This window comes from Monodon monoceros, unplaced genomic scaffold, assembly GCF_005190385.1.
Source record: "Monodon monoceros isolate NGI ecotype Baffin Bay Population unplaced genomic scaffold, NGI_Narwhal_1 Super_Scaffold_20, whole genome shotgun sequence".
Classification (NCBI taxonomy): Eukaryota; Metazoa; Chordata; class Mammalia; order Artiodactyla; family Monodontidae; genus Monodon; species Monodon monoceros.
Window position 1 is genome coordinate 133,497,803 of NW_021703777.1, and position 26,807 is coordinate 133,524,609.

At 55.8% G+C, this 26,807-nt stretch overlaps 1 protein-coding gene across 1 annotated transcript in view; it reads left to right on the forward strand.

Moving 5' to 3' along the window:
* Nucleotides 1-26,807, forward strand: part of SORCS2 (sortilin related VPS10 domain containing receptor 2) — a 479,932-nt gene that overhangs the window by 389,521 nt on the left and 63,604 nt on the right. Inside the window, exons 5-9 of the mRNA XM_029234725.1 lie at nucleotides 623-787; nucleotides 11,241-11,314; nucleotides 15,391-15,455; nucleotides 19,144-19,262; nucleotides 21,995-22,084. Of these exons, the coding sequence (XP_029090558.1) occupies nucleotides 623-787; nucleotides 11,241-11,314; nucleotides 15,391-15,455; nucleotides 19,144-19,262; nucleotides 21,995-22,084 (513 nt within the window). The remainder of the gene's footprint in view (nucleotides 1-622; nucleotides 788-11,240; nucleotides 11,315-15,390; nucleotides 15,456-19,143; nucleotides 19,263-21,994; nucleotides 22,085-26,807) is intronic.

The following is a 26,807-nucleotide window of genomic DNA, read 5'->3' on the forward strand; positions in this document are numbered from 1 at the left end:
CCCTGATAGGGGGGTTGGTGTCTCCTTGGGGCTCCCAGGAACCATTTCTACAAGGCCCGTGTGTAGGAGACCCCCTGGCTTCCTGTGTGGGGAACGGACCTTCTGATGTTGCTGGAGGTGGGAGTCGGGGCCACAGCGCTGGAGGGTGAACCACGCTGCTCGTGGCCCTTCCACCCCGCGTGCCGGTGCTCCTGGCACTGTCGCAGCCCACCCGGCTGTTCGACCTTCTCTGGCACCAGGGACACAGGAGCTCTCGCGTGTCCCTCCGAGGGGCCCTGTCATTCCACCAAGTGAGCGCAGGGCGAGGCAGCCTCCCAAATGGCCCCTGCCTCCTGGGTGTACTTGACAGTAAGTCCTCCCCACTGTAGAGCTGTCGGCCGGGCAGGTCAGTGTGCTGGGGCGGCCGTACCACAGGTGAGGCTTCAAACCACAGGAATCTGTCGTCTCAGTTCTGGAGGCCGGAAATCCAAAGTCAGGTGTCGGCAGGGCTGGTTCCCTCTCGGGGCTGCGGGGAACCCACTCCAGGCCCCCTCCCAGCTTCTGGCAGCTCCAGCAGCCCTTGGCTTGTAGACGCATTGCCTGATCTCCACGCGGAGGCCTCACGCCCCACTGTGTGTTTCAGATCATCCTCGTGAGCTCCTCTCTCAGCGACCGGGACCAGAGCCTGTTCCTTAGCACAGACGAGGGCGCCACCTTCCAGAAGCAGCTCATCCCCTTCTCCGTGGAAACGTTCATCTTCCACCCCCGGATAGAGGACAAGGTGCTGGCCTACACCCGCGAGGGCAAGGTAAGCAGTCCTGGAGCCTTTCCATCACGTGGGGCCCGGGACCCCCCATCATCCCCTTCTCCCCTGGGCCGTGTGATTGGGTGCCACCAGGAGCTCGAGGCTTTGCAGGAGAACTGAGCGGGGGAGGTGAGCTGCGCACTTGGCACAAATGGGCCCGAGAGCCGGTCAATGGATAGTGGATGATTATGAGGACCCTTCCACTCTGTCCCCCTCTGTCTGCACTCCAGCCACAGGGCCTTCCTCTACTTCCAGAACATTCCACGCACCCTCCCACGCCAGGCCCTCCCCTCAGCCTGGAGGCCTCTTCCACCGCCACCATGAGAGTGAATCGCCCTTCAGACCCCAGAGCAGCGTCCCCTCCTCTGAGACGCAGAGCAGCAGGGCCCCAGGAGCACAGGGCACCTTCACGGGGCGACAGACGAGAGCGTAATGGGGGGCTTTCTCCAGGCCCAGCGTGGGTGGGCTAGGAGAGACCCTGGGGCTGAGGGGGGAGCTTGCTGAGGGCCCGTGGAGGAGGGGCCCCCCTGGCTGTAGGAAAGGCCTGTGTCGGTTTCCTGCGGCCACTGTAAGAAATGACCACAATACAATAGAAATGTATTCTCTCACAGTTTCGGAGACCAAAGGCCCGAAATCAGCTTCATGGGGCGAACACCAAGGTGTCTGTGGGCCCCCGCTCGCTCTGGAGGCTCTGGGGGGGATCCCTCCCTTGCCTCTCCCAGTCTCTGGAATTCTGTGGCTTGTGGAGGGGTCACTCGGATCTTCTAAGGCAGCGTCTTCAACACTTCCAGCTGCATCTTCACGTTGCCGCGCGCGTGTGCACGCGCGTGTGCGCGTGTGTGTGAAAGTTCCCTCTGCCCCACCCGGATGACCCAGGATAATCTTCCCAACTAAACCTCTTCACTGAATCACACCCGCAGAGTCTTTATTTTCCTCCATCTGGTCGCACGCACAGGTTCCAGGGATTATGACGTGGATGTTTTGGGGGGGCCTTTTTCAGCCAACCACCTTGCCCAGTAGGAGGCCGGATCCCCGGAGCCATAAGGAACGGGCAAGGAGGAGGCTGGTCCAGGAGAGGGTCGCTCAGCCCCTAGGAACTGCGGCTGGGCAGTCGGAGAACAGGAGTCATGGTACCCAGCTCTCTCCCCTCCCGCCCTCCGGTCTTCTGCTGGTGCCTCCCGTGGTCTGAATCCCACCAGAAGCCAGAGAGAAGGAGCCTGTGGATGCCATCTACACAGGGCAAGCCCCCAGTGTTGGAAAAAGGTGGAGAAGGCAGAGCCTGGGTCTAGACTAGGTGGAAGCTGTCCAGATCAGGAGCTTCCTTGGCAGCCCCCAGGCCTGCTTGGGACCCACTGTGCCGCGCTCTCCCAGATTCTAGTGCCTCTCTTTCCCAGGACTGTAATTATGTATTTGTGCCACTAGTTAGTTATTGTCTGCACCGTACACACACACTTGGGGTCAGCTCGTTGAGGGTAAGGGCTATGCCTGTTTTTTTTTCACCATTTTACCTCAAGTACCTGGCTGAAAATATTGAATGGATGGATGGAGGGATGGTGGATGGATGAATGGACGGATGCATGCATGGGGGGATGGATGAATGAATGGATGGATGCATGCATGGGGGTGGATGGATCATGGAGACGGATGGATGAATGAATGAATAAATGAATGAATGAATTTCTACCAACAGGGATCACCCAGGTCAGGGACCTCCACATGGAGACTCCTGGCTGGCCTGAGCCATGGCTGTCTACAGGACCTGGCCTCCTTGCTGGTCCTCAGTTTAGTGTATCTGCTTTGACCTGGAATACATCACACCCACTCACACATCACTGGCCAAAGCAAGTCTTGTGCCAAGGTCTGGTCCTTGCTAACTGACTGAATTTCAGAATGTCCCTGAAATTCCCTGGCCTCACGGGCTGCCTCTGCTCTGGGTGCTTTCCTTTGGAACAGCATGTATTCTGGGTATTAACAGTGCTACTTAGCCTTCCATGTATTTAGACTAAAGCACAATCACAGAGACTTATTTTCCCACAGAGACTGACTGCATTACAATTGCTCTTTAATTCATGGTGCCCTGAAAAATTAATGGAGCTGAAATCTCAGTTATTTTCTTTGGGTCTTTTCTGTGACTATGAGGAAAGGAAAAAGAGGGAAGAAAGGTTTCACTGTGGTTGTAAAAGGAATGAGGAATTTGAGGACATAACAATGACAGCAGGGCTGTTTTTTTAGGCGTTATGGCTTCAGGAGGATGGCTGGTCGGACTACACTGACTTTGACGCCAACAGACCTGGTGTGTTAGGTAGGCGTCTGCTGCTATAATGCCGAGTAACACACAGGCCCAAACCTCAGTGGCTCACAACAACAAGCATTCTTTCTTATTCTTGCATCTGCGAGTCAGCGGGGGTCCTGCCGGGCTCGCTTGGGACTGACTAGACAGGCATGCCTCCTGGCAGGGTTCAGGTCTCTTGTTCTGAAACCAGCAGTTACTTGCAGACATGCCGTTCTCATGATGGAGGGCAAAGGCTCCGAGGGGCAGAGGAAACCGCGTGAGAACCTCCGTGTGTCTGCTTTGACCTGGAAAACATCACATCCTTTCCCGCTGGGCAAAGCAAGTCATATGCCAAACCCAGAGTCCACAGGCTGGACCTAAATGTCTCGCTCACAAGGACTTGCAGATTTTTACGAAAGCAAACGCTCTCTTCTATTCGCTCCCCTTCCTTTTCCTCCCAGATGCCTACCCCTTCCTCTAGCAAAGACTGTCCTTCCACCCCTCAGACTGCCCTGTCTCCCTACTTCTAGTTCCCTCCTTTACTGTGTCATTAGAATTTGGGGTGCTCTGAGGCTACCTTATTTGGAGCCTGGACAGCTTCCTTGGGTGAGAGCTGAATGCAGTGGGTTTTTTTCTTTCAAGGCTCAGCAAATTGCATCAGGCTCCTGGGATCAAAAGGATGTGAGAGCTGGGCAGTCCTTCCCCACGCCAGCTTGCTGGGGACCCCTGGCATGAAACTGACCAGCCTGTTCCCCTCTGCTCAGACCTCAGACCTGTTCGCAGGCAGAGCCCGGGGCACTTACCTCTAAAACATCAATAGACCCACTCATGTTTTATTCTGCTTCCCATCGAGAACCTCCTCTGCTTCCCAGCACTGTGAGAAATTGGTCTGAGCCTGAGACTGCCTTCCAGAAACTTAGTAGAGGAGACAAGACACCTTGGATGGCCAATCAGGGAAGCCTTCCTGGAGGAGGGGGGGTTGAACAGGGGCTTAGAGAATGAGTCAGGATGTAAGTTTACTTTTTAATACAACTTCAGAACCACAAAGATGATCACACAAGAAAAGAAAGAAAAATGAACCCCTGCAATCCTCCAGCCCAAATGAAGCCGTGTTTGCGCTTATATAGGCTGAAAAGGAGGAGAAGTGCTATCAAGGGGGTGAGGTAGGGTGGGCAAGAGCTCTCTTAAGAAGGGATGAGTCTTGGGCTTCCCTGGTGGCGCAGTGGTTGAGAGTCCGCCTGCCGATGCAGGGGACACGGGTTCCAGCCCTGATCCGGGAAGATCCCACATGCCACGGAGCAACTAAGCCCGTGTGCCACAACTACTGAGCCTGCACTCTAGAGCCCGTGAGCCACAACTACTGAGCCCGCGTGCCACAACTACCGAAGCCTGCATGCCTAGAGCCCGTGCTTGGCAGCAAGAGAAGCCACCGCGATGGGAAGCCCACACAGCACAACCAAGAGTAGCCCCCGCTCGCCACACTAGAGAAAACCTGTGCGCAGCAACGAAGACCCAAGGCAGCCAAAATACAATAAATGTTTAAAAATAGATAAATTAATTTAAAAATAACTTTTAAAAAAAGGGATGAGTAGAGGGTGCCATCATCATGAGAACAGCTGTGTGCACAGTGAGAACCTCACAGCTCAGAGTGTGTTCCTTTTTGCTTTGACTGTTGTGTCCAACAAGGCTCAGGGCAGGAAAGAGAACTCACTCTGGGTATTTTAAGCAGGAAAAGGATTAAGCGTGAGGCGTTGGGTGCTCTCTAAACTGTTGGGAGGGCTAGAGGTGCAGCTTCAGGCCAGACTCCCAATGATCCTCCCAGAAGCCTGTGAAGCTGGACCAGCAGGGGAAGGTGGGGGATTGGGAGCTCCACTGGGGTCACCAAGGTCAAGAACATGCAGCTGAGGCCGGAGTCCAGGCATCTGAAATCGCCACTGCTGCAGCCCACACTGCCTGGGAACGTCCACAAAGACAGAGATTTGTCCAGCTGCTGTCTCCACCACATCCGCCCCTCCATCCCACAGAGCTGGAAGATGGATGCCGACCAAAAGCCCATGAACTTGCTGGCCAGGAAAACAGAGTTACTGTATGATCCAGCAATCCCACTCCTGGGCGTATATCCAGAGAAAACTGTTATTCGGGAAGATACATGCACCCCAATGTTCATCGCAGCACTATTCACAATAGCCAAGACATGGAAGCAACTTAAATGTCCATCGACAGACGAATGGATAAAGAAGATGTGGTACATATATACAATGTGATGGAATATTACTCAGCCATAAAAAAGAATAAAAGAATGCCATTTGGGCTTCCCTGGTGGCGCAGTGGTTGAGAATCTGCCTGCTAATGCAGGGGACATGGGTTCGAGCCCTGGTCTGGGAGGATCCCACATGCCGCGGAGCAACTAGGCCCGTGAGCCGCAACTACTGAGCCTGCGCGTCTGGAGCCTGTGCTCCGCAACAAGAGAGGCCGCGATAGTGAGAGGCCCGCGCACCGCAACGAAGAGCGGCCCCCGCTTGCCGCAACTAGAGAAAGCCCACGCACAGAAACAAAGACGCAACACAGCCAAAAAAAATAAATAAACAAATGTGGGGTTTAAAAAAAAAAAAAAAGAAAAGAATGCCATTTGCAGCAACATGCGTGGACCTGGAGATTATCATACTAGGTAAGTCAGACAGAGAAGGACATACACCATGTGACATCACTTATGTGTGGAATCTTAAAAAAAAATAGATACAAATAAACGTATTTACAAAACAGAAACAGAGCCACAGACATAGAAAACAAACCTATGGATATGTTAGGAGGCTGGGATTAACATATACACACTACTATATATAAAATAGATAAACAACAAGGTCCTACTGTATGGCACAGGGAACTATACTCGATATTTTGTAATCTATTCCCTTATATGGGAAAAGAGTCTGAAAAACGATATATATGTACATATATACATATGTGTGTATATAAAACTGAATCACTGTGCTGTACACCTGAAACTAACACAACATTGCACATCAACTCTACTCCAATATAATAAAATAAAATAAATGGCCCAAGGCAGCAGGGAACTGCCTCCATGGCCTGTCCCCTTCCAAACCTCGCGTGCATGCATCTACCTGACCCAGAATTCTAGCTGCAAGCGAGTCTGAGCAATGTTGGATCTCAGCTTTTCAGCCTTTGCAGTATGCCCAGGTGCCCTACAGCAAGGGAAGGAAGGATGCTGAGTTCCAACCATCATAACCAACCTACCACTGAAAGCCGGGTGGAATTGCAATGCTTCTAATAATTGTGTGAGGCTTAATGGCACACATGTCTGTGAATGGAATGCACCTTCCCTCTGACTTCACCCTCCTCCTTTCCCTTTATTTCTCCCTTGTTCTCACTTCTGATCGTTTTACCTTTACATCAGATCAGAATATCTTCTGATCATTTTATCTTTCTTAGAGGAGTGGTCTAGAGGAAGTCGACCCTTCCCCAGGACATTGCTGTGAGGGTGTTAGCTGCAGTAACTAGGATGTCCCTGTTGTGTTTATTTGCTGGTGTTTGTCCTTTATTCAGCAGAAATGTTCTATTTCTGCAGCAGTGGGTTGCGTGTTATGCAATCACCTCCCATGAGAGCAAATTGGAAAGGCTTCATAAAGTTCTGGGGCAGATGTCATAAATGCAAGTGCGTCGGTGGTGATGGCAACGATAACGCCATCCGTTAATCCGGAGGTTACGTAATCCTGAGACTGATGGCCTCAGACTCCTTTTTATTCACTTATTGCCTGAGGATATGAGCTGTGCTCTCCCGATTTGTGGATGAGTAAAGTGAGACTGTCCTGAGAGGAAGGAGTCGGCCGGGTGGTGGGAGAGGGGAAGAGGGGTGTTCCAGGCAGAGGGAACAACATGTACGAAGGCCTAGAGGCAAGAGAGAGAAAAAAGGTGGGTCAGCAAACAGCCAGGTGCTCAGCAAACAGCAAGTCGGCCTCCAGGTGCTGGGCCTCAGTCTGTGCAAACGTGAGAAAACAGCAAGAGTTGAGTACAGCAGGAGCCTGGGGCTTGAGGGATTTGGGGAGGGGACACTGGCTCTAAGTAGCCAGGGTTTGGGGAGCCCTGGAGGGGTAGCTGGGGGCAGTGGCTGGCACCAGGTGGAAGACAGACTAAGATGCAGACTCTCAGCCTCTTTGAGTAAGAAAATCTCGCAGCCTGAGTGTTTTCTCCCTGCAGATAAGAGCAGAGGATTGGAGCTTAACAAAGAAAACTGCCAAGTTTAAGAAAAAGGGACACAACTGTTATGCAATTGTCACCAGGTCACAAAGTGTCAGTCAGACAACTATTCAGAGTGACTCTCTTTCTAGAGGCTCCCGGTGATTTTTATGGGTAGGGACAGCCATCCTGAAGTGGAGTGTCTTCTCACAAGACCCCGAGGTTAGGAGATGACCTGTTCAAGGAGGAATCACTCACGCAGGGGCCGGTCTGCAGTCCTGCAGCCGCGGGGACGAGGGAGAGAACGTTTTCCTGAAATTTCTCTCCTAGGCAGTTGGGGAATCTGTAGTTTTCAGGGCTGCTGTTGGCAAGGGGGAAAGGCGATTCGGACACCCCAGAGTGACGATGTGGGCAGGAGCGGGACTGAACAGGATTGCGGGGCCAAGAGGGAGTGTTACCCTCACATCCGCAGTCTCCGTCTCGCCCCGGGCAGCTCTGTCTAGGAGGACGGTGGGCACGACGCTCAGTCCGGGGGCTTCAGAGCCCCAGTTCCGCGCACGCCTTGCCTGTGTGAAGTCCTGACACGCGGGACCCACTTGAACCCTCCTGACCTCCTGAAGGAGGATGTCACCCATTTTACAACTGAGAAAAGCCGAGGTTCACCTGGGTGACTCCAGAAAGGGAGGGCAGGGATCTGAGCCCAGATGTGCCGGCCCCAAACTTGGGAGACAGGAGCCTGGGTTTCCGTGTTGCCGTTGGGGACTGCCCAGCCATTCTGGAGAGGAAGGAGGAGGCCAGGCCTCCTCCAGCAGGAGAAGGACCACTCCCCATCCCATTAGCCTCCCAAATAGAGCAGACAGAGGGCCACCACGTGAGCAGAGCTGCCACCACCTGCTTAACTCTTCCCTGACTCCCCACACCTGAGAGGTGAAGTCAAAGCTCTGCCCCGTCCTCAGCACCTGGCTGTGAGCCTCACTTTTGCACAGACTGAGGCCCAGCACCTGGAGGCCGACTTGCTGTTTGCTGAGCACCTGCTGTTTGCTGAGCACCTCCCACCCCCCTACCTCCTACTCCTAGGCCTGTGCTCGGGAACTCCCTCCCCCTGGAAGGGCCTCTGCCCTCCTCTGCCTGCAGACATCCCCACGACCCCGATGATGCACTGACGCCAGGCAACAGGCGGTGTCCAGGGAGGAACAAGGAACCTCCAGATGGCTCACGGAGGTACCCTAACCCAGGGAGTTGGTCACAAAGGCATCGGAAGGGCAACAGGCGCAGAACAGGATGGCGGTTTACCCCCAGAACAGAGGCTGCAGACATCCCCGCCTCCCCCGGGCTGGAGCGGAGGGGAGGGGTATGTGGGGGCCAGGATCCCACATGCGCGCGCGTGTGTGTGTATGTGTGTGTGTGCACGCTCCAGCCCCATGGGGCCAGGACCCATCAGGCACCGGCTCCCCGCCTACCACCAGGCTCCAGTGAGGACTGGGGGGTTCAGGGGGCAAGTGAAAGTACGTGTCTGCTCGTGTGTGTGCGTGTGTGTCTGTGGGTGCGTGCACACGTAGTTGTGTCTCTGTGTTTGTGTGCATGTGTGTAAGCACGTGCACGTCTGTGTCTGGGGGCCGGGTGGCGCATGCGCTTGTGTGTCTCCCTGTGTATATATTCTTGAGTGTGTGAGCTTGCATGTATACGTGTATCTGTGCCCATGTGGGCTTCTGTGTGTCTGTCTCCGTGTGTGCATGTCTGTGAGTACATGTATGCATTGTAGGGGTGCTCGCACACGTGTTTCTGTGTGAGCTGTCCCAGGGCCCTGGACACCATCCTCCCTCCTGCTCCCCCAGCGTCTGGCAAGTGTCTGTGCTCAGGGGCAATCCTTTGCCTTCGGGTCTGTCGTTTCTCCTCCTGGACCACGAGCTTTGCAGACACAGGGCCGGGTGTGGCTCAGCCCCGGAGCTCTGGGCCGGGGAGCCTGTGCTGTACTTGGCTTCTCTTGGCCTCTAGGGCGTGGAGACGCATCTGGGGAAGCACCGGGGCTGTGATGGGGAAGCTCACACCTATCACGGCCACCTCTTGCACATCACACTGGCTCCCAGGGCCTTGGTTTGAGAAATGCAGCTATTGTAGGGCTTCCCCGGTGGCGCAGTGGTTGAGAATCCGCCTGCCGATGCAGGAGACACAGGATCGAGCCCTGGTCCGGGAAGATCCCACATGCCGCGGAGCAACTAAGCCCGTGCGCCACAACTACTGAGCCCGCGTGCCACAACTACTGAGCCCGCGTGCCTGGAGCCCGTGCTCTACAACAAGAGAAGCCACCGCAGTGAGAAGCCCGCGCACCTCAACAAAGAGTAGCCCCTGCTCGCGGCAACTAGAGAAAACCCGCGTGCAACAACAAAGACCCAACACAGCCAAAAATAAATAAAATAAAATTTATAAATTTATTAAAAAAAAGAAAAGAAAAGAAATGGAGCTATTGAGTCCCAGTGGAGGTTGGTGCAGGATGGAGCGGGTGCTCCAGTGTGGGTACTCCTCCCCCTACCCTGTCCTGTGATCCCCAGAGAGCTGTCCCCTCCCTCCCCTTCAGGTCTTGCCCTGTGGCCCCTGCAGGCATTTCCCAAGCCCAGTCTGCTCGTTCAAGGCTCTGTCCCCACCCGAGGTCCCCAGGTCAGAGCCCTAGACACTGCCTCCCCCTTCCCTCCTCCCAGGACCTGTTCAGCTCTCTAAACAGGTCCCTTCCGGAGCCCTTTCCTCCTCTCCATGAGCCTGCAGCCCAGGGCCGGACCGAGGCCTGGCCTCCCTGGGGCCTCCCTGCCTCTGCCCCATGGCAGCTGGCCTCAGCCCTCCTGAGAGCCTCATCTTGTCCAGCGGCCTGGTGGTCTCAGGCAGGGCTGGCTGTGTACTTTACAGGGTCCAGTGCAAAATGAGAAACGTTTAACAATTGGGACAAACCCTTTCTTCCATGTTCTCTTTCCAGCTGTCACAGTGTCTTTATGAGCTACTAATGTCATACTCCCTGTGCACAGGGACACAAGCAGGGTGGACGCAGACCTCCCAGGCTCCCAGGGCCTCAGGACTCAGCGCACAGCCACCAAAACTTGACCCTCCCCAGGCCCAGGTGCTCCCCCCACCCCGGGTGGAAGGCGGCAGTGGCCCTGGAGGTGCTGGCAGAGCCACGGGAGGTGGGCTGGCAGAGCCACGGGAACCCGGGCTCCGAGCCCCACACCAGCTCATTGCTCCATCCGGCTCTGCTCACAGATCTCGAGTTCAGAGATAAAATTATTAGGTCTTTCGGGCTTCCCTGGTGGCGTGGTGGTTGAGAGTCCGCCTGCCGATGCAGGGGACACGGGTTCGTGCCCCGGTCCGGGAGGATCCCACATGCCGCGGAGCGGCTGGGCCCGTGAGCCATGGCCGCTGAGCCTGCACGTCTGGAGCCTGTGCTCCGCGACGGGAGAGGCCACAGCAGTGAGAGGTCCGCGTACCGCAAAAAAAAAAAAAAAAATTAGGTCCTTCAAGTTAGTGACCGCAGAGCATTAAACCCCAAGCACAGGCCCTGGGCTACCGTAGTGGTCAAGGCCCCAACCAGGCTTCAGACGTCTCTGCTGTGTCCTGAACTGACCATCTCACCTTTCCTGCTCCCTCCTCCAGAGCGCCTCCCTCCACCCCACATGCATAAAGGACAGTCGGGTCCCTCCTGGGTGCCTGCACTCAGACACACCTCCTCCAGGGACCTCTGCCCCTGTCTCTGGGCTCCTACCAGCCGGCCTGGGGTCGAGACTGGCCCTTTATGGAGCCCCCGTGCCTGACCTTCCGCCTCTCGGAGGCTGGTCTGTACCCACCTGGAGCACAGGGCCTGCCCCCAACAGGTCCTCGCCAGGTGGGACAGGACCGGCCAGCCTCCCCCGGGGCAGTCATCACCCAGGGGTGATGCAGCTCTCAGAAGAGGCTCACTCCTCATGTCACGACCGAACTTTTCTCTCTCCTCCTTCTGCCCTAAAGCTCTACGTATCGTCGGACCTGGGGAAGAAGTGGACCCTTCTGCAGGAGCGAGTGACCAAAGACCATGTGTTCTGGTGAGCGCGCCCCCGCCAGGACCCGGGGAGCCCCGGCGAGGCCAAGCCAGCCCCCTCGGTCCCCAGCTCAGGTCCCCACCTTCTCCTCTCTGCCCCAGCCCTGCCCTCCTCATCCCAGCGGGGCCTCCGGGGCGTCCTCTCTGCTCTGCTGGGACAGCGTAGGAAAGGGTTGAGAGCTGGGGCTTGGTGTCGCTCGGCCACGCGCACACCCACGAACCAGCTGTGCAGTTTCGCACACGTGAATCTCCCTCTCTGGGCCTCCGATTCCCCCATAGTAGGGAGAGGCGCTAATGCACATAGAGCTGGCCCAGTGCCTGACACACAGCAGGCCCACTGTCCCCCTCACCACGGAACCCCCTCCCGCCTGCCCCTGCCTCTCCTGTCCTGGTCCCGACTCAGCCCCCCGCTGACGGCCCGGCGGTGCAGCCTTCCCTGCCCCATGGCTTGCTCGGCCTCTGCCGGTCTTGGACCCTCACTCCTGCCCCAGCCGGTGCCCGGGCCCCCCCCACCCCGCGTTGGTGTCATCTCTTGGGAGCCACTCAACAATCGATTTGCATGGAGCTCTAGTCTCACTGCCCCAGCGAGAGGCTCCGGTGCTCAGGAAACGCCTGTTGGATAAGCAAGTGAGGCCCGCGAGGATGAGACATGGACGAGGTCCAGGGCTTCTGCAGAGGGAGCAGAAGCCAAAGGCGGGGCTCAGGGCCCACGCTGGCGCCCCTGACCCGGCTGCCACCCACCCCCCGCCTAAACTACCTCTGGAGATGCATGCAGTGACACACGTGCTCTTTCCACCAAATTGTGTTTTCCTGAGTGTGAAAATGACACACACTCACGTCCTCTCCTTTCTTATGTCATTTGGGCTGCACACATACGGGCAGGCCTCCCAGCCAGGCGCAGCCCTGCGTCGCCAGGACAAACACCGTGGGAAGAGCTTCCCGTCCCGCCCTGTTCCGTCTGCGTCTTCATGCTAATCAGGGCCAGGAACTAGTTTGCGGACTTAGGGCCACAGGCTGAAGGGAAGCTTTGGTCTCGCCTCTGGAACAACGGCCTGGGGGTGTGCCTTCCGCCGCGGGGTGGGGGGCGGTGAGGGCTCCCTCCACGTGGCCGCCCTCGAGAGGTCCCGGGTCCTTCCTCGGAAACTGGAGCGCGGCATCAATCACAGGCCCTGTCATTCTTGTCAACTGTTAGCCCGCAGGGGCTCAAGGAGGTGGGGAGCGGGGCCAGGAGGTGGGGTTTCTGAGCAGGGCGGCCTGGAAGGTTGACAGATCAGGATTCGGGGGACTGGCGGGGAGCGGTTCTGCCTGTGTGTCCAGTCCCAGGGAGACCCCTGGGGCCACAGAGAGAAACAGCCCGCAGACACTGAAACCTAAGTTGGTGCTCATTCAGACACGTTGTTATCACGGGCAAATCAAATTATGTCTTCCCTCAGGTTTCTCAAATTGCTCCAAGTCGTTATGCGAGAGGGATAATCATGCCAGACACTTGTCTGCTCGGGGCCCGGGAGTCTCCCTGGGAACGTGGTGACAACACAGGGATGGCGCCTCTTGTAAACAGTGAATAATGCTGTTTTGACAGCACTTCCAAGGCGCTCTCTGTTCTTGAACTGACAGCAGGAATTGCCGAAGCCCCGTGTTGTGTCTGAGACTCAGACCCTTAATGTTTTGAGAAGCTTAAACAAGTGAGCTCCTTAGACTGGCCTCATGGGGCCGTGGCCGGGGGTTGGGAGACCTACTATGTTCTGGGCCCACGAATGCCCTGACGCGTCGCCTCCCTGCTAGTCTCTCAACGGCACTGGGACAAAATTATAAGGACCGCCCAGCAGCATCCACGTTGTGAACACTGACTGTGCACCGGGCACCAGACCTCGGGTCCCAGTGCATCCTCTTATGAGATCCACACAGCGGCACCCAACTGTCTTCCCCTTAGGTTACAGAGGGGGAAACGGCGGCCCAGAGGGGCCAGGGCACTTGTCCTAGGTCATGGGCCATGGCTGCCTCTGTCCGTAGCCAGTGACCTTGCCCTTGGCCCCTCTGCCGGGCAGTCTGGCCGCCTGCACTTCCCCAGGCGTTTCCAATTCTTCCTCCCGCCTCGAAACCAACCTCACCCGTAAAGCCTGAGCTTTCCACTTCCATGAGCTCCAGTGCCTGCCCAGGTGTGAGGCAAGTGGCAGTACTTCTGTCCTGAAGGGAGGTGAGGGGAAGACAGAGTTCATCCCACAGCAGCCCTGGTGGCGGTGTCTTAGAGGGTTTACCAGAGCTGTTTGCATCAGAGCTTCCCTTAGCATCCGAAGGAGTAGCAGTCAACTCCCCGTGCTTTGTTGAGCCTGCGTGGCCACAGGTCTTCTCATGTGACTGCTGTTTCTAAACAATAGACCAAGGGCCTTCCCCAAATACTATCTTTGGGGACCTTGACAAACAAGAAGGCCCAGGGCTCAATGCTTGTCATTTCCCACAGGGAGCCAGGCTTCATCTGAGGTCTGTAAATACAGAGTTTCACGTGGTCTTCAAAACCCGTGACCAAGGGTTCTGGGGCAGGGACCTCAGGCCCACTGTGTTCCCTGCCTCGTGCAGGGCCTGGTGTGGGCGTGCTGGGAAGTGGCAGGGGAGAGGCTCCGATGGAGAGAGAGACAGAGGGGATGAGAGAGTGAGTGCGTGGATGAGTGACAGGCCGAGTGTCATGACCCCATTTACAGATGACGGACGGTCAAACTAGAATTCCATCTGCCCAGCTGAGGACCGGTCAGTGCTTCTGGTAAAGGGAACAATGTCTCTCTTTATTCAGAAAAGAGAGGAAAATGTCAGGCAGGAGACCTCCTTCCAAGGAGCTTACAAATGGTTTATCCACAAAACCTAAATCAACACTTCACCTTGCGATGGAGAGTCTATGGAAAGTCAGAGTGATCGACGCCGGCACCCACGTTTGAAACATCACAGACTGCACATCCCGCCACGGGGGGCATTGTGGGTTTCCCCTGTCCACCTGGGACCACCTGGCCCCTGGAGGGGGTGAAGCAAACAGGCACCCTGGTGCCAAGCCCGTTAGGAATCGGGCTGAGAGCTGAGAGAGGCCAGCTCCGGGGGCTGTCAGTGGTGGGGACTGAGCAGTCAGTGGCAGGGACATGTCATTGGCCTGTCCTGGGTGCTGAGTGGCCGTGGGAAGTGACCTCTGCATCAGACTCTCAGTTTGTCTTGGGCAAAGTCAATGTGCTGCCTCAGGTTACTGTCCATGACAGGGTCAGCTTGGTGGATGGAGTTTAATAGTCAGACCGGCCGGAATGTACGTTATAACAAATGCTCCGGAGATGGCTGAAGTAGCTAGAAGGTTCTAGAGGGAGCTGACATACAGAACATGGCAGGAGATGACAGTCCGGCTGATACCTGGAACCGGTAAAATCTGGGAAACCCTGGACCACATCACACCATCAGTTGAGAAACCTGCACTCCACCTCCTGGGCGCCAGGCCCTGTGCTGGGCTGGCGGAGGTCAGCGCCGCCCCCAGCTCCCCTGGAGGATGCAGCCCAGTCCCCGCCCCCCCCAGGGTGTGTCTTCGTCCCCTTCTTCTCGGGCCTTGTTGAATGCTCCGTCGTGGGCAGCCACCGTCCCCCTGGGCTCCATGCACTGCCTGAACCCCTGGAGCAGTGTGGTCAAGGGAGGGGCCAGCGGCTGAGAGCAGAGCCTTCCCAAGGATGTACTGTGAAGGGGGCACGAAGGGGAGCAGGGACAAGGGAGAAGGACCCCGGTGTGAATCCGGGTCTGCGCCCTCGGGGGAGTTGTTCTGATCACTAACACACATGCGCACGCGCACACACACACACACACACCTACGCGCACGGATGTGAAAGTCTTCTCTAAACTACTCTAAATGGAAGAATGCCCAGCAAACCCTGGGCCCTGCAAGGCAGAGGCTGGGGCTCCATCGGCCTCCCAGGAGCAGGTGGGCTCTCGGGGAGGACTGTGTTCTCTGAGCCCCAGATCCTGGAGGCCACATGGCTGCCTGGGGCTCGGGGACCACACAGGCCCCGCGAGAAGGGCTTGGGGGCTCCGTTCCCGACACCAGCCTCAGCCGTTCTTTTCCAGGGCTGTCTCTGGAGTGGATGCTGACCCAGACCTGGTCCACGTGGAGGCCCAAGAGCTCGGAGGAGGTAAGCCAGGAGGGTACAGGAGCCAGGCGCCCCCACGTCTGCTCGCCCCGTGGCCGGCTCGTCTGCCCCCGTCCTTCGTGGCTGGCCCTGCACGGCTGACCTTGCTGTGTTACGATGTGGCATAATTTTAAATGTGCTTGTTTTCCAAGCGGGGATAAACTGAAGTCAAGGAGCTCCACTCCAGTGGCAAAGTCTATTGAGAGGACGAATTGCTCTGGCCCCTGAGCATTGAGTGTTTCCCCATCTCTCAGCGCCCACCCTGCCCCCCACCAAGCTTGCTGAATGCTGAGGTGGGGCAGGGCCTCCGATGGCTCCCCCCACTCCAGTGGGGCAAGGAGCTCCGTGGCCAATGAGCCCAGGGGCCACGCATGCTGTGAGAAAGGTCCTCTGTGCTCCTGAAGGAGTGGCACTGGCAGCAGAACCATGGAATGTTCTAGAACATCAGAGCCGAGAGGACCTGTAGATTGTGCCTTCATTCAACAAACACTGACTGAGTCCCCTGTGGACCAGGCCCAGGGCTGACCCTGCTGGGGACGCAGCAGGGTCCCCAGCAGGGTCAAGAAAAAGATGCAGCCCTACCCCTTGCCTGCTGGGACGTCCTGGTGGTTTCTCTCGGAGTGGAGACCCGGGCAGGGTCACACTTAACCGACAGTGGGAGCTGACAAGTGCAAACAGCTGTCCCCTGGCTGGGCCATACTATGTGGAGCGTAGGTTCAGTGGTGCCGGGCACCGGGGTCCTGGCTGGTGACAGAGGCGTTAGCGTCAGCTCCCTGCCCGCCACGTGCCAGCCACATGAGCCTGGAAGTGACCCTGCACCTCGGCCTCCTTGTCTGTGAAATGGCCCCATACGTGGTGCTCAGCCTGGGGACATCGTGTGTCAACGTGTGGTGGGTCCCTTTACCACGTCCAAAGCCCTCGACCCTTCCCCGGACCAGCCCCCATCCTGCGGGGATGTCACTGTCGCTTCAGCTTCACTGACCAGGAGAGAAAGCTCACAGAGGCTCCAGGCTTTGCCCAAAATCACAGGGTCACGGGCCGGTACAGACCACAGCCCCACCATCCTCCACACACAAATCCCAAAGCATCCCGGCCACGCTCACGGCGACCTGATCCCCAGCAGGGCTCAACACAGCAGAGGCGGGTGATGTCTCGTGATCTCCCACCTCCAGCGAGGAGGAACGCCAGGGCTCCATCCTCAACAAGGGGCGCCGTTTCCACCCAGCGATGATTCCGCGCAGCCCACCTTCCCCGGGGGAGGAGGGACCCTGAGCCTAGCAGCTGTGACGTGCACGTGAAGGGCCCCCAGGACGGAGCAGCGTCCCTCCCCCGTCTCCCCTGCCTCCAGCCACCCCAGCCCGGGAGCCCTGTTAGAACCCAGTCCAGCCAAGCTTGGTGGCACAGCATCCGGGCCTTTAGGACCCACCCCACTCACCGGCCCCACCTGCCCTCCGGCCAGCCTGAGCTACGGGCCATTCCCCAAGGTCACCTTACACCTGTCCTTGTCCCTGCGGAAAGGCTGCTCCCCATCTGTCCACCTTGAACATCTTTCTTGGGCTGCCCACCACCTCCTCTGGGCTCCAGAGCGCCCGGACTGCCCTGTCACAGCTCTGCACACTTCCCCGGGCCTGGAGCTCCTTGGGGACAGGGCGGGGCCTGATCGATTCACCTCTGTGTCCTCAGTAGAGCCACCAAATGAATAAGCACATGGCCAGGTGCCAGTCGCCCTGATGCTGGGCCCCTGCGCTATCGTGGCAGGACCCTGCGGCCACAATCCGTGCCGTGGACACGAGGACGCTCACTGCCTGTCACACCACGTTGTCACTGTCAGGCCGTCTGCCTCTCCCCAGAGCTGGAGCTGGTGCCAGTTCATGAGAGCCAAGCGTCCACCTCCCTTCTCAGCCCCGTGGTCAGAAACTTCATCTCGGCAGCTTGAGAACGCCCCCCACACCGGGGTGGGGCGGTGGTTTACACCAGAGAAATTGGCAAGCGATGTGAATCGGCGTTTCTCCCACTGCACAAACCTTCAGCCCCGTGAAAGGGGGTCTTTGTTTGTCTCGTTGGCAGTAGAGCTGGAACAGGGAGGGATGAGTGAACAAATGAATGAATGAATGCATGCATGCATGAATGAGTGGGCAAGTGAGTAAATGAATGAATGAACGGGTGAGTGAGCAGATGGTCCACTTTGAGTCTGGCCTGGGCTCAACTCCACGGCGTGCCCAGCCAGGCCAGCCCACGACAGGAAATTCAGTGTTGACCACAGGGACTGACCAGGCCGTTCAGAGGGGAGATGGAAGTGGTGCAGGAGGGGCCATGGCACAGCCGTGGCTGACTGCGGGCCTACTGTGCGCACGGTCTCCTAGACGCTCACCTGCTCTTTTGACGTGGGCATTAATACCCACGTTACCGTGGAGGAGCTGAGACCCAGGGGACCCTGCCGGTGAGCTAGGGCAGGTCCTCCGGCCCCCAGCCCCGCCCCCTGGCACTCTCCATGCTGCCCGGCCACCCAAGGCTGTGGGCAGGACGTGCCCCGAAAGCGCTGACGTCTCTGAGCGCCCTGGCTGGGCTCCATTTGGTCCCCGTGGTTAAATGCCACTCCTGCCCAGAAGCGGTAGAGACGAGCTCCCCCGGGGCACAGCTCCAGGCCTCTGCGCAGGTCTGCTGGGGCCCCCAACCCGGGAAACAGAGGGCTTGGCGTAAGAGCAGCGGCTGCCTGGCGAAACAGGGGTTCAACTTGCTTAATCGTAGATACTTCTAAAGGGGTGAAAGTGTTTGTCTAAAGTTAGGGGGGAAAGAACCCCTGAGTCCTACCCACACCCACCCGTTTAAGTTGGAGAGACTCCAGGAGGGTGGGAGGGGTCCCGAGTCGTGATGGGTGCCATGGATGCCTGCCACAGCCCTGCACTGTCCCTTCCCTGGGTGACCACATGCACCCAGCTTGCCCAGGGCAGGCTGGTGGGTGGGAGATGTGTGTGTGTGTGGGGTCTCCTGCCCACCATCTCTCCGGATTGCTCCGAGGTCCCTCTCCCAGACAGAGGATACAGGTGGCCACGGATGTGCAGGTGCTGTGCCTAACCCTAACCCTAACCCTAAGCCGGGGCAGAGGGCGCGTGGGACAGAATGTTGATCAAGTCCTGCGCTCACACGGCAGTGCTCCCCTGCACGGCTTTAGCCTGGGGTCAGCAAACGCTTCCCGTCAAGGCCAGCCAGTAAACGGTTTAGCCTGGCTGGCCGTGTGGTCTCTACTGCCAGTGACTGCCGTTGTATGGTGGAGGCGCGGTGGGTGACGCATAGACCGGCAGGCACTGCTGTGCTCCAGTGAAACTTCCTCCAGGAAGAGCTGGAGGCAGTCCGGGTGGCCCTGAGGTAGACAAGTCTCCTAACCTTGCTCAGCCACAATTTCCACATCTGGAAGATGGGACCATCGTTGCATGGTCCTGAGTATTAAAAGAACTCCTCGCAGTAGAGCGCCTGGCACAGAGCTGGCCCCGCTCAGCAGCAGGTGCGATCACAGGGCACACCGTTTAACATTCAGACCCACAAACAAAACCGGCGGCAGTGGTATCGGAACGCAGACCGAGCCAAAAAGGTTCAGCACTTTGTCACGTCTGAGGCTGTGTCTGACTCCTTCAGCTGGAGTCTGAGTCTTTGAGATTTCATGCAGCGCGTGGCTGGCTCTTATCTCCTGCAGGTTATCGGTACGTCACCTGCCAGGTCCACAATTGCTCCGAGAAGACGCTGACAGTGCCGTTCGCGGGCCCCATTGACCACAGTTCTCTGACCGTGCAGGACAATTACATCTTCGTTAAGGTGAGCTTCCTGCTGGGGCTCTTGGAAATCGGCAATAGGTGATGTGGAGTATAAGCCACTTGGGGGAAAATGGAATCATTCAAACAGGAAGCAATAAAATGGCTATGTTACTTTCAAGTGCTACTTAATTCAGTTTCCCCTGCCCCTGTGATGGCGGTGGAAGGCACCCCCCAAACCCCATAAGGCCAAAACACAGGGATGCCACCTGCTCCTCCCTTCTGCCCACTAAGAACTTCCCACAGCCCAGGGCCTCCAAGCCCAAACCCGTTTTGTTCCATCTGGTTCCGGCGACTTTGAAATGATATTCAAAGCTGTTGTCTCTGGTCATTTCTCTTGGCCACCAGGCATCAGCTATCCACAGCCCAGGGACCAAGCCCTGCTGCCTGTACACACAGGTACTCAGATCACAGTTGGGACCACCATGTGGTCTGACGGTTCAGACACTCCGGGAAGCAGCTGGTCATACCACTTCTTGATTACTTCCACCAACGAGGAGCTCACTCCTTCTAAAACAGCCTACCCCTCTCCTGGATAGCTCAAATCTTTGGAAATGTCATTCCAGTACTGAGACGAAGTGTTTCCTCTACTCTCATCCAGTGACCCCTGCTCTGCCCTCTAGGACCCCATGAGACAAATCCAAAGGCTCCTATGAAGATGGCCCCTTAGGGGCAGCTGCTGGTGTTCTCTCCCCTGAAGGCTCCCCCGTCTCAGGGACGTTTCATCACCCCAGGTGCCCTTCTCCACATGCAGAGTGTACCAGGGCCTCCTGAGGATTTGGGGGCTGGAACTGGCAGGGTGTGTCACGGCCCCCATTAGAGCAGGCCAGGCAAGAGGCTTCTGCCACCGCCGGCCCTGATTCCCAGCCCCGCCCCCGACCCCCCGCCCCCCCCCCATTCTCCTTCACCCTCTGCTGATGACCAGCCCCACAGCTTCCCATCCCTTCTGTGTGTTTGCACCCACCGTTCCCTGGGCGTGGACCACTTGTGCCCCCTTCTCCACCTCCTCCCCCAACACTGTCGTGCACCGCCTCCTCCAGGAAGCCTTCCCTGACTTCCACTCTACTTCAGGCCCACAGGTTGCCTCTTCGTAGCGCCCCCAGCTCTGTGCATTCCTCCGTCACAGCCAGGCCACACTGTCGTCCTTTACTGTTTACCGTAGACCCTGCAGTCCGGTGCGGGTGGGGGCTCCGGGTCTGTTCTCAGCACCGCTGTCTTCCCAGCACCTCCCATTGTGTTTCTGCAAATATCTACCAAGGGTTGGAGCAATGAGAGCAATTGGCTTCTTTGACAACCGTATCTCACGTTGAGTGTTTTCTAAATGTTGTGATTGTCTGGTCTGCCAGCGCCCCAAGCCTGAGACCCCGGGGGCACAGCTGTGGCTGGACAGGTTGGGCTGATCCTTGTGCAGCAGTAGGCACCATGCACCACGGGGCCCCAGGGTGGGGTGCGGGGCTCAGTTAGAGGTGCTGGGAAGGCCCGGCCGAGGGTGAGCCATGAGAGGGGGCTTGGGGAGGATGGAAGATGCCGGATCGGGTGCTGTCGGGAAGCGGGGCCACGCTGTAACTGGGCTGCTCAGTGACCTGGTCTGGAAGGAGGGGGCTCAGGAGGCTGAGCCGTGATGGTGAAGGAGCCGCCCCCGCGCACTCAGCCTGGACGGCGCACGGTCATCGCTGGCTGGTCTGTGTTCAGATGTGATAACGGCTGGCTCTCAGCTTTGTTGCAGAGGCCTGGTCTGCCGCTGGTGACACTGTCTGTGTCCGACGGGGGAAGGCGCAGCCCGCAGTGCATGCCAGGCTGGGGCCAGAGGTCAGGGGCCACTGTGCCCTGTCCAGCTCCTGGCCCACTCCCTCTCCCATCACCCGTTTGCCCCCTTGTTCCTCGTCTTCCCTTCTCACCCCCTCCTCCTTGCCGCTGCCCCAAAGAAGCACATGCTGCTCTTTTCCTGGGTCTTCTATTATATCCCATGAGAGACAAGTTACTCCATCTCTGGGTCTCACTTTTCTCATCTTTAAAATGGAAATGATCACAGGTCGTGGAGTTGTTGGTTTTGATACCGATGAGCTGTTTGGGACAGTGCTGGCCACGTGACTGTCTCCGGAGTGTTGCCTCTTGTTTTGTTTCTCTTGCCTCGTGGTCTGGTGGTCATCTTTTGTGGCTTGAGCTTACCTTTGGCCTGTCTCTTCCTCCACTCAGTGGCTCACCAAGTACTCTCCCTAAGAGGAGTTCTGGGGAAAAGAATTTTCTTCACCTTGTCTGTAACTCAGACATAGGGAAGCCAGGTGCTGAGAGAGCATGGGGAAGGAGGTTAGTTCTAACTGAGGGAGGTGGAGGAAGACTTCCCAGAGGTGGGGCATTTGGTGTGGGGCTCTGAAGGATGAATAGGAGTCTGCCCATTTCAGGCAGAGCATGTATAAGCAAAGTAAAAGGGCGTTTTCACCAGGATTTGGCTCAACAAGAAACCTAGTCCCGGGCTTCCCTGGTGGCGCAGTGGTTGAGAGTCCACCTGCCGATGCAGGGGACACGGGTTTGTGCCCCAGTCTGGGAAGATCCCACATGCCGCAGAGCGGCTGGGCCCATGAGCCATGGCCACTGAGCCTGTGTGTCCGGAGCCTGTGCTCTGCAATGGGAGAGGCCACAACAGTGAGAGGCCCGCGTACCGCACAAAAAAAAAAAAAAAAGAAAAAAAGAAAAGAAACCTAGTCCCTTAAAAACTTGTTTTTCCCCTCCTGTTAGGCAACCTCAACAAACCAGACCAAATACTACATCTCTTATCGTCGCAATGAATTTGTCCCGATGAAGCTGCCGAAGTATGCGTTGCCAAAGGTATGAGTGGGTTCCCCATTCCACCAGGCCCTGAGCCGGTGCTGAGCCTGCCCTGACTCGTGGGCCTGCAGGGCTTTTGCACCTGTGCTTGGTGGTGGCCAGGTCAGGATGGTTAAGAGCAAGCTACTGCCCCCTCCCCCTCCAGCTACTGCCCCTCCCCCTGCACTCCATCCTCACACGTGCCCAGCTTCATTCTGTCTTAGTGCCTCTGCAATGTTCTTCCTTCTGCCTGGTCTTTCTTTTCCCCAGACTCCTGCACATGTGATGTTTCAGACAAATGTCTCTTCCCACTGACCCTCCAGGCTGGTCCAGGCCTCGGTTTCCTGCTCACACCCCACCCTGCTCCTTCCTGACACTCAGGGTGCTGGGAACCCCCCGTGTCCGTCCTGCTTTCAACTAGAGTTTCCAGGGCTGGGGGACCGTTTCTGTTTTATTCACCTCTGCATTCCAGCTGCCTAGCATAGTGCCTGGTAGATAGTAGGTGTTCAATTAATGCTACTTCCTCCCCCTTGCCTGGCCGGCAAAGAAGGGGGACGTGGAGGCTGTCCAGACCCTGCCCCTGCCCTGCCTCAGGGTGAACTCCACAGCCCCCTCCCTACCGATATTTTATTCCAACTTTACAAAGGAGGTGATTGATGGTCAGAAAGGCTGAATATCCCGTCTGAGGTCACACAGCTTGTAAGAAACCAAAGCAGGTTTCAAACCGAGGTCCGAGGTCCAGGCGAGTCTGAGACCAGCCTTCTGCCACATCTCCCTCCAGAGGACGGTCTCCATCCCATGTACATAATTCAGAATCGCAGACTGAAGCAGCCCTTCTCCCCCACATACTTATCGAGCATGAAATGTAAGCTAGGAACAGACGCTATAGCTGTGAGTCAGACACCCCGCTTTCCTGCCCTGGCTGGGTTTTCAGAGGAAACAGGCAGAAAGTCAAGCAGACCGACAAATGTGTAAAATAATTGCAAGCTGTGATTTGTACTGAGAAGGAAATGAGAGGCCGGGCAGGCAGTGATGGGGGGTGGAGGAAGCGTCCCTAAAGGGCATGTCTCATCTGAAGCCCAGCGGTTGGGGGAAAGCTGTTCAGGTGTAGCACAGTGCAGGTGCAAAGGCCCTGGGGCAGGAGAGACCTGGCTGGAGGGTGGAGAGGAGGTGAATGCGCTGGCCCCTGCAGGCCCGGGGGCTGTGGCTTGCTGGAAAGGACTTGGATTCAGGAGCTGCTGCTCGGGACATCACAGACCCCTCCTGAGCCAGAAATGGGAAAAGTTCCTGAGACTTTTAAAACCTTTTAAAAGCATCTCTTTAGAAAGAGAAAAGGAAGAGGGGGAAAAAATGGAAAGGAAGGGAAAGAAAGAAAAGAAGGAATCTTAATAAAGTCCCTCCAGTGTTGGCTGAGTAAATAAATGAAAAGCTAATGGTTTCATTTATGGCAAGTGCCTTTGGCATCTCTGGAGGGTGGGGGGCCTTTCAGCTTCTGAGAGGCTCTTCCTCTGCCACTGGGGACTGCAGCATTAGCTGCATCCTTTGTCCTAGTGTTGGGGTGGCTTGAGTGGACCCCTGGGTCTCTCCCTGCTCCCCTCTGGTACTGGGACCTGGGCAGATGCTGCCCCTTTCCTGGGACGGGGGAGGCTGGACCAGCGGCCAGGCCATTTCTGAGGGTCTTCTGAGGAGACTGCAGCCACAAGTCATGACCTCTGTGACCTTGAGCCCCGGCTGCACCTCCCTGGTCGGTGGCTGAGACGGCAGTGAGTGCTTCTTGGTCTTTGGCGGCGGGGAGGTTTGCAGGAAGCACCACTGTGAGTCCCGCTGCAGGCCCTTGACAGCACGTGCTACCTGCTAGCTTCCCGTTTCTGCAGAAATCAGGGGCCATTGAAAAGAGTCGTGAGGCTGTGATGTTAGTACTGCCCCCGCACCATAAGTGATGACAGAAACAGACATGCCCCTCCTGTCATCCAGTTTCAAGGGATGACCAGGAACCCACTTATATCGGTGGCATTTGCATTGGCACTACGTGTCCTCGCTCGGGGGTCCTGCCCAGGACCCAGTGACAGGCAGTGGAGGACCATGCACAAGTCAGGCTGCTCTCAGGGATCACCCACCCCCACCCCGAGCCCTGCAGGGTCCTCAAGACCACATTTGGTCTTTGCTGAGAACCTTGCCCATCCAGGGACCTGGCTGCTTCCTCTCCACCAAATTCAGGAGAGCAGCCAGACGCCAGTGTTCCCACCAACAAGGAGAGCTAGCTAATTGAATTCCCTAATCAGATTTTGTTGTTATAAGGTGAATTTGTAACTCCTGCCTGTTTCCTCCCCCCAAACCACCCCCATCTTTTTTTTTTTCTTTAATTGCCCAAGTAACATCATGGAAACAATAGAAATCAGAGCAGAGGGGAGCTCACCACAGCCTCCATCCCTCCCTCCCTCCCTCCCTCCCTGCCCCCCCCCCCCCGCCGCCCGGCCCGCCCTCCGCCAGCCCTGTTTGGTTTCCCTCCATCCTGGGCCCCAAGCCAAGGCGACACTGCTGTAGCTGTATCATTGCAGACACTCTGTCTACAGCCTGGCTTTCACATGACGATGTCTCAGGAGAATTTTTCCCAAATGATACATGATATCCACCTTAAACGACTGCAAAACTTTCAACTCAGGAGACCGTACCTTGTTCAGCTAAGCCAGACTCCTGTTGTTTAGACATTTGGGTTGTTTCCATATTTCATAATTATAAACAGTGCTGCCATGAATATATTTGTGCCCACAGGTATTTCTTTTTTTATTTTCTCAAGTCAGTCTAAGAAAAACTTCTGGACAAAGGATATAAATATTCGTGGAGCTTAGTTGCTTTCTAAAAGGGTTCCACCAGCAAAGTTAGAATAGACCAGTTTCAACACAGCTTCGCCAAATTTTGTGTTGTATCAATTCTATTTTCCTTGTACTTAAAAAGGTATAAAAGGTACCATTCTGCTGTTTTAATTCACCTATCTCTGAAACCTGTAATGGGTAAACAGTTTTTATTATATTTGCCAGCAGCCTTTGCTTAAATTGTTTACTTGTAGAGATTCAAAAAAAAATTTACTCATGTTCCCTAACAGAAAAAAAAAAAAATAGGCAAAGGCTATAAACAGACAAAAGAGGGGAAAAATCCAAGTAACTGTTGATTATATAAAAATATTCATAAGCATAAAGTAAATGCAAATTTACTTTAAAGTAAGAAATAGTCTTTTATCTGTAATATGTTTACATAAAATAAAATAAAACCCATAAAGCGTAAGAATAAAGGAGGAAGTGACATCAGGGAAGAGGGCGGAGTGGAAAGCACAGGAGTCTGTCTTCTCACTTAGACAACAATCCACTGTCAGAATATGCCTGATGTAATTGTTTTGGAACGCCGGAGTCTATTCAAAGGCTTGTAGCTTCCAGGGGAAGGCTTGCACTATAAATCAAGGTTAATATCCACAGTTTTAGCTCTTCCCAAGGAAGCAGCTACCCATCTCCCACTCCTGCCCCCCAGCCGCGTGGCCGGCAGCCGTGTACGTATTTCTAGAGCAGGCACACAGCTTGCCGGAGCCAGGGTGGGCATAGGACCTTGTCCTTAAATATTGGACCTTGCCCCCCAATATTGGGAGTCTGTGCTCTGATTGTTGATTGTTGCTTCTGATCATGCATGCAGACACCCAGGCACACAGCTATTATTGCAGCCACCACCAGCTGAAGCAGCTTCCAAGGGATTTAAAGGGCCATGTTACCAAGCTAAACTTGGGTCCGCTCGCCCAGGTGCAGCAAAGTCAACCCACTGACACCAGGTTGTGGTGAAGGAAAGTGCGGTGTTTATTGCAGGGCACCAAGCAAGGAGTCCGGGCAGCTAGTGCTCAAAATACCCGAACTCCCTGACAGGTTTCAGCAAAAACATTTTTAAAGGCAAGGTGAGGGAGGGGCATCCCAGGGTATGTGATCAGCTCGTGCGCAATTCTCGTGATTGATGGTGAGGTAACAGGGCAGGGTCATAGGGATTAACATTATTAATCCTTGGGCACCAGTAGTTCTGGGGCAACATGCTCATGATCAAGTAGTTAACTTCTCCCACTTGGTGGTGGTATTAGCATCTGTGAAACAACTCAGAAAGTGTGCACCAGATACTATTATCTATGTCCTTTAGAGAGGAGCTAAAGCAGAGCATATGGAGGAAGCATCTGTCCCGGGAAGTCCCCACAGGGTCCTGCTCAGTTACAGCCAGAACCTGTTTCCACTGCCACCCCACCTTTATTTTCCTTCTTTTCCTTTTGGGAGCCAACATGTAAGGACTAGGACATTCAAAAGCAACCACACATATGGAGGAATTTAGAAAGTCACCAAGTATGCCCAGGAAAAAGCTCAGGCCGAGAAAAGACCTGAGGACTCCAGTTTATACCTCAGGCTGATCCCCGGCATGCAGAGAGCCTACAGCCATAAAATCTAAATAAAAAACTAAAAAAAAGCAGCAAACCCCGAGGAAGGGAGAGAATCTGATTTCCAGAGTTACCACATTATTAGATTCCAACATCCAGTTTTCAATAACAAAGAAACCACAAGGCAAAGAAAGAAAGTACAATCCATTCAAAGGGGAAAATACCAACAGAAGTTGTCTCTGAGAGAGACCAGATGGCAGATCTACTAGACAAAGACTTTAATACAACTGCCCTCAAGATGCTCAAAAGAGCTAAAGGAAATGTGGAGAAAATCAAGAAAACAAAGTA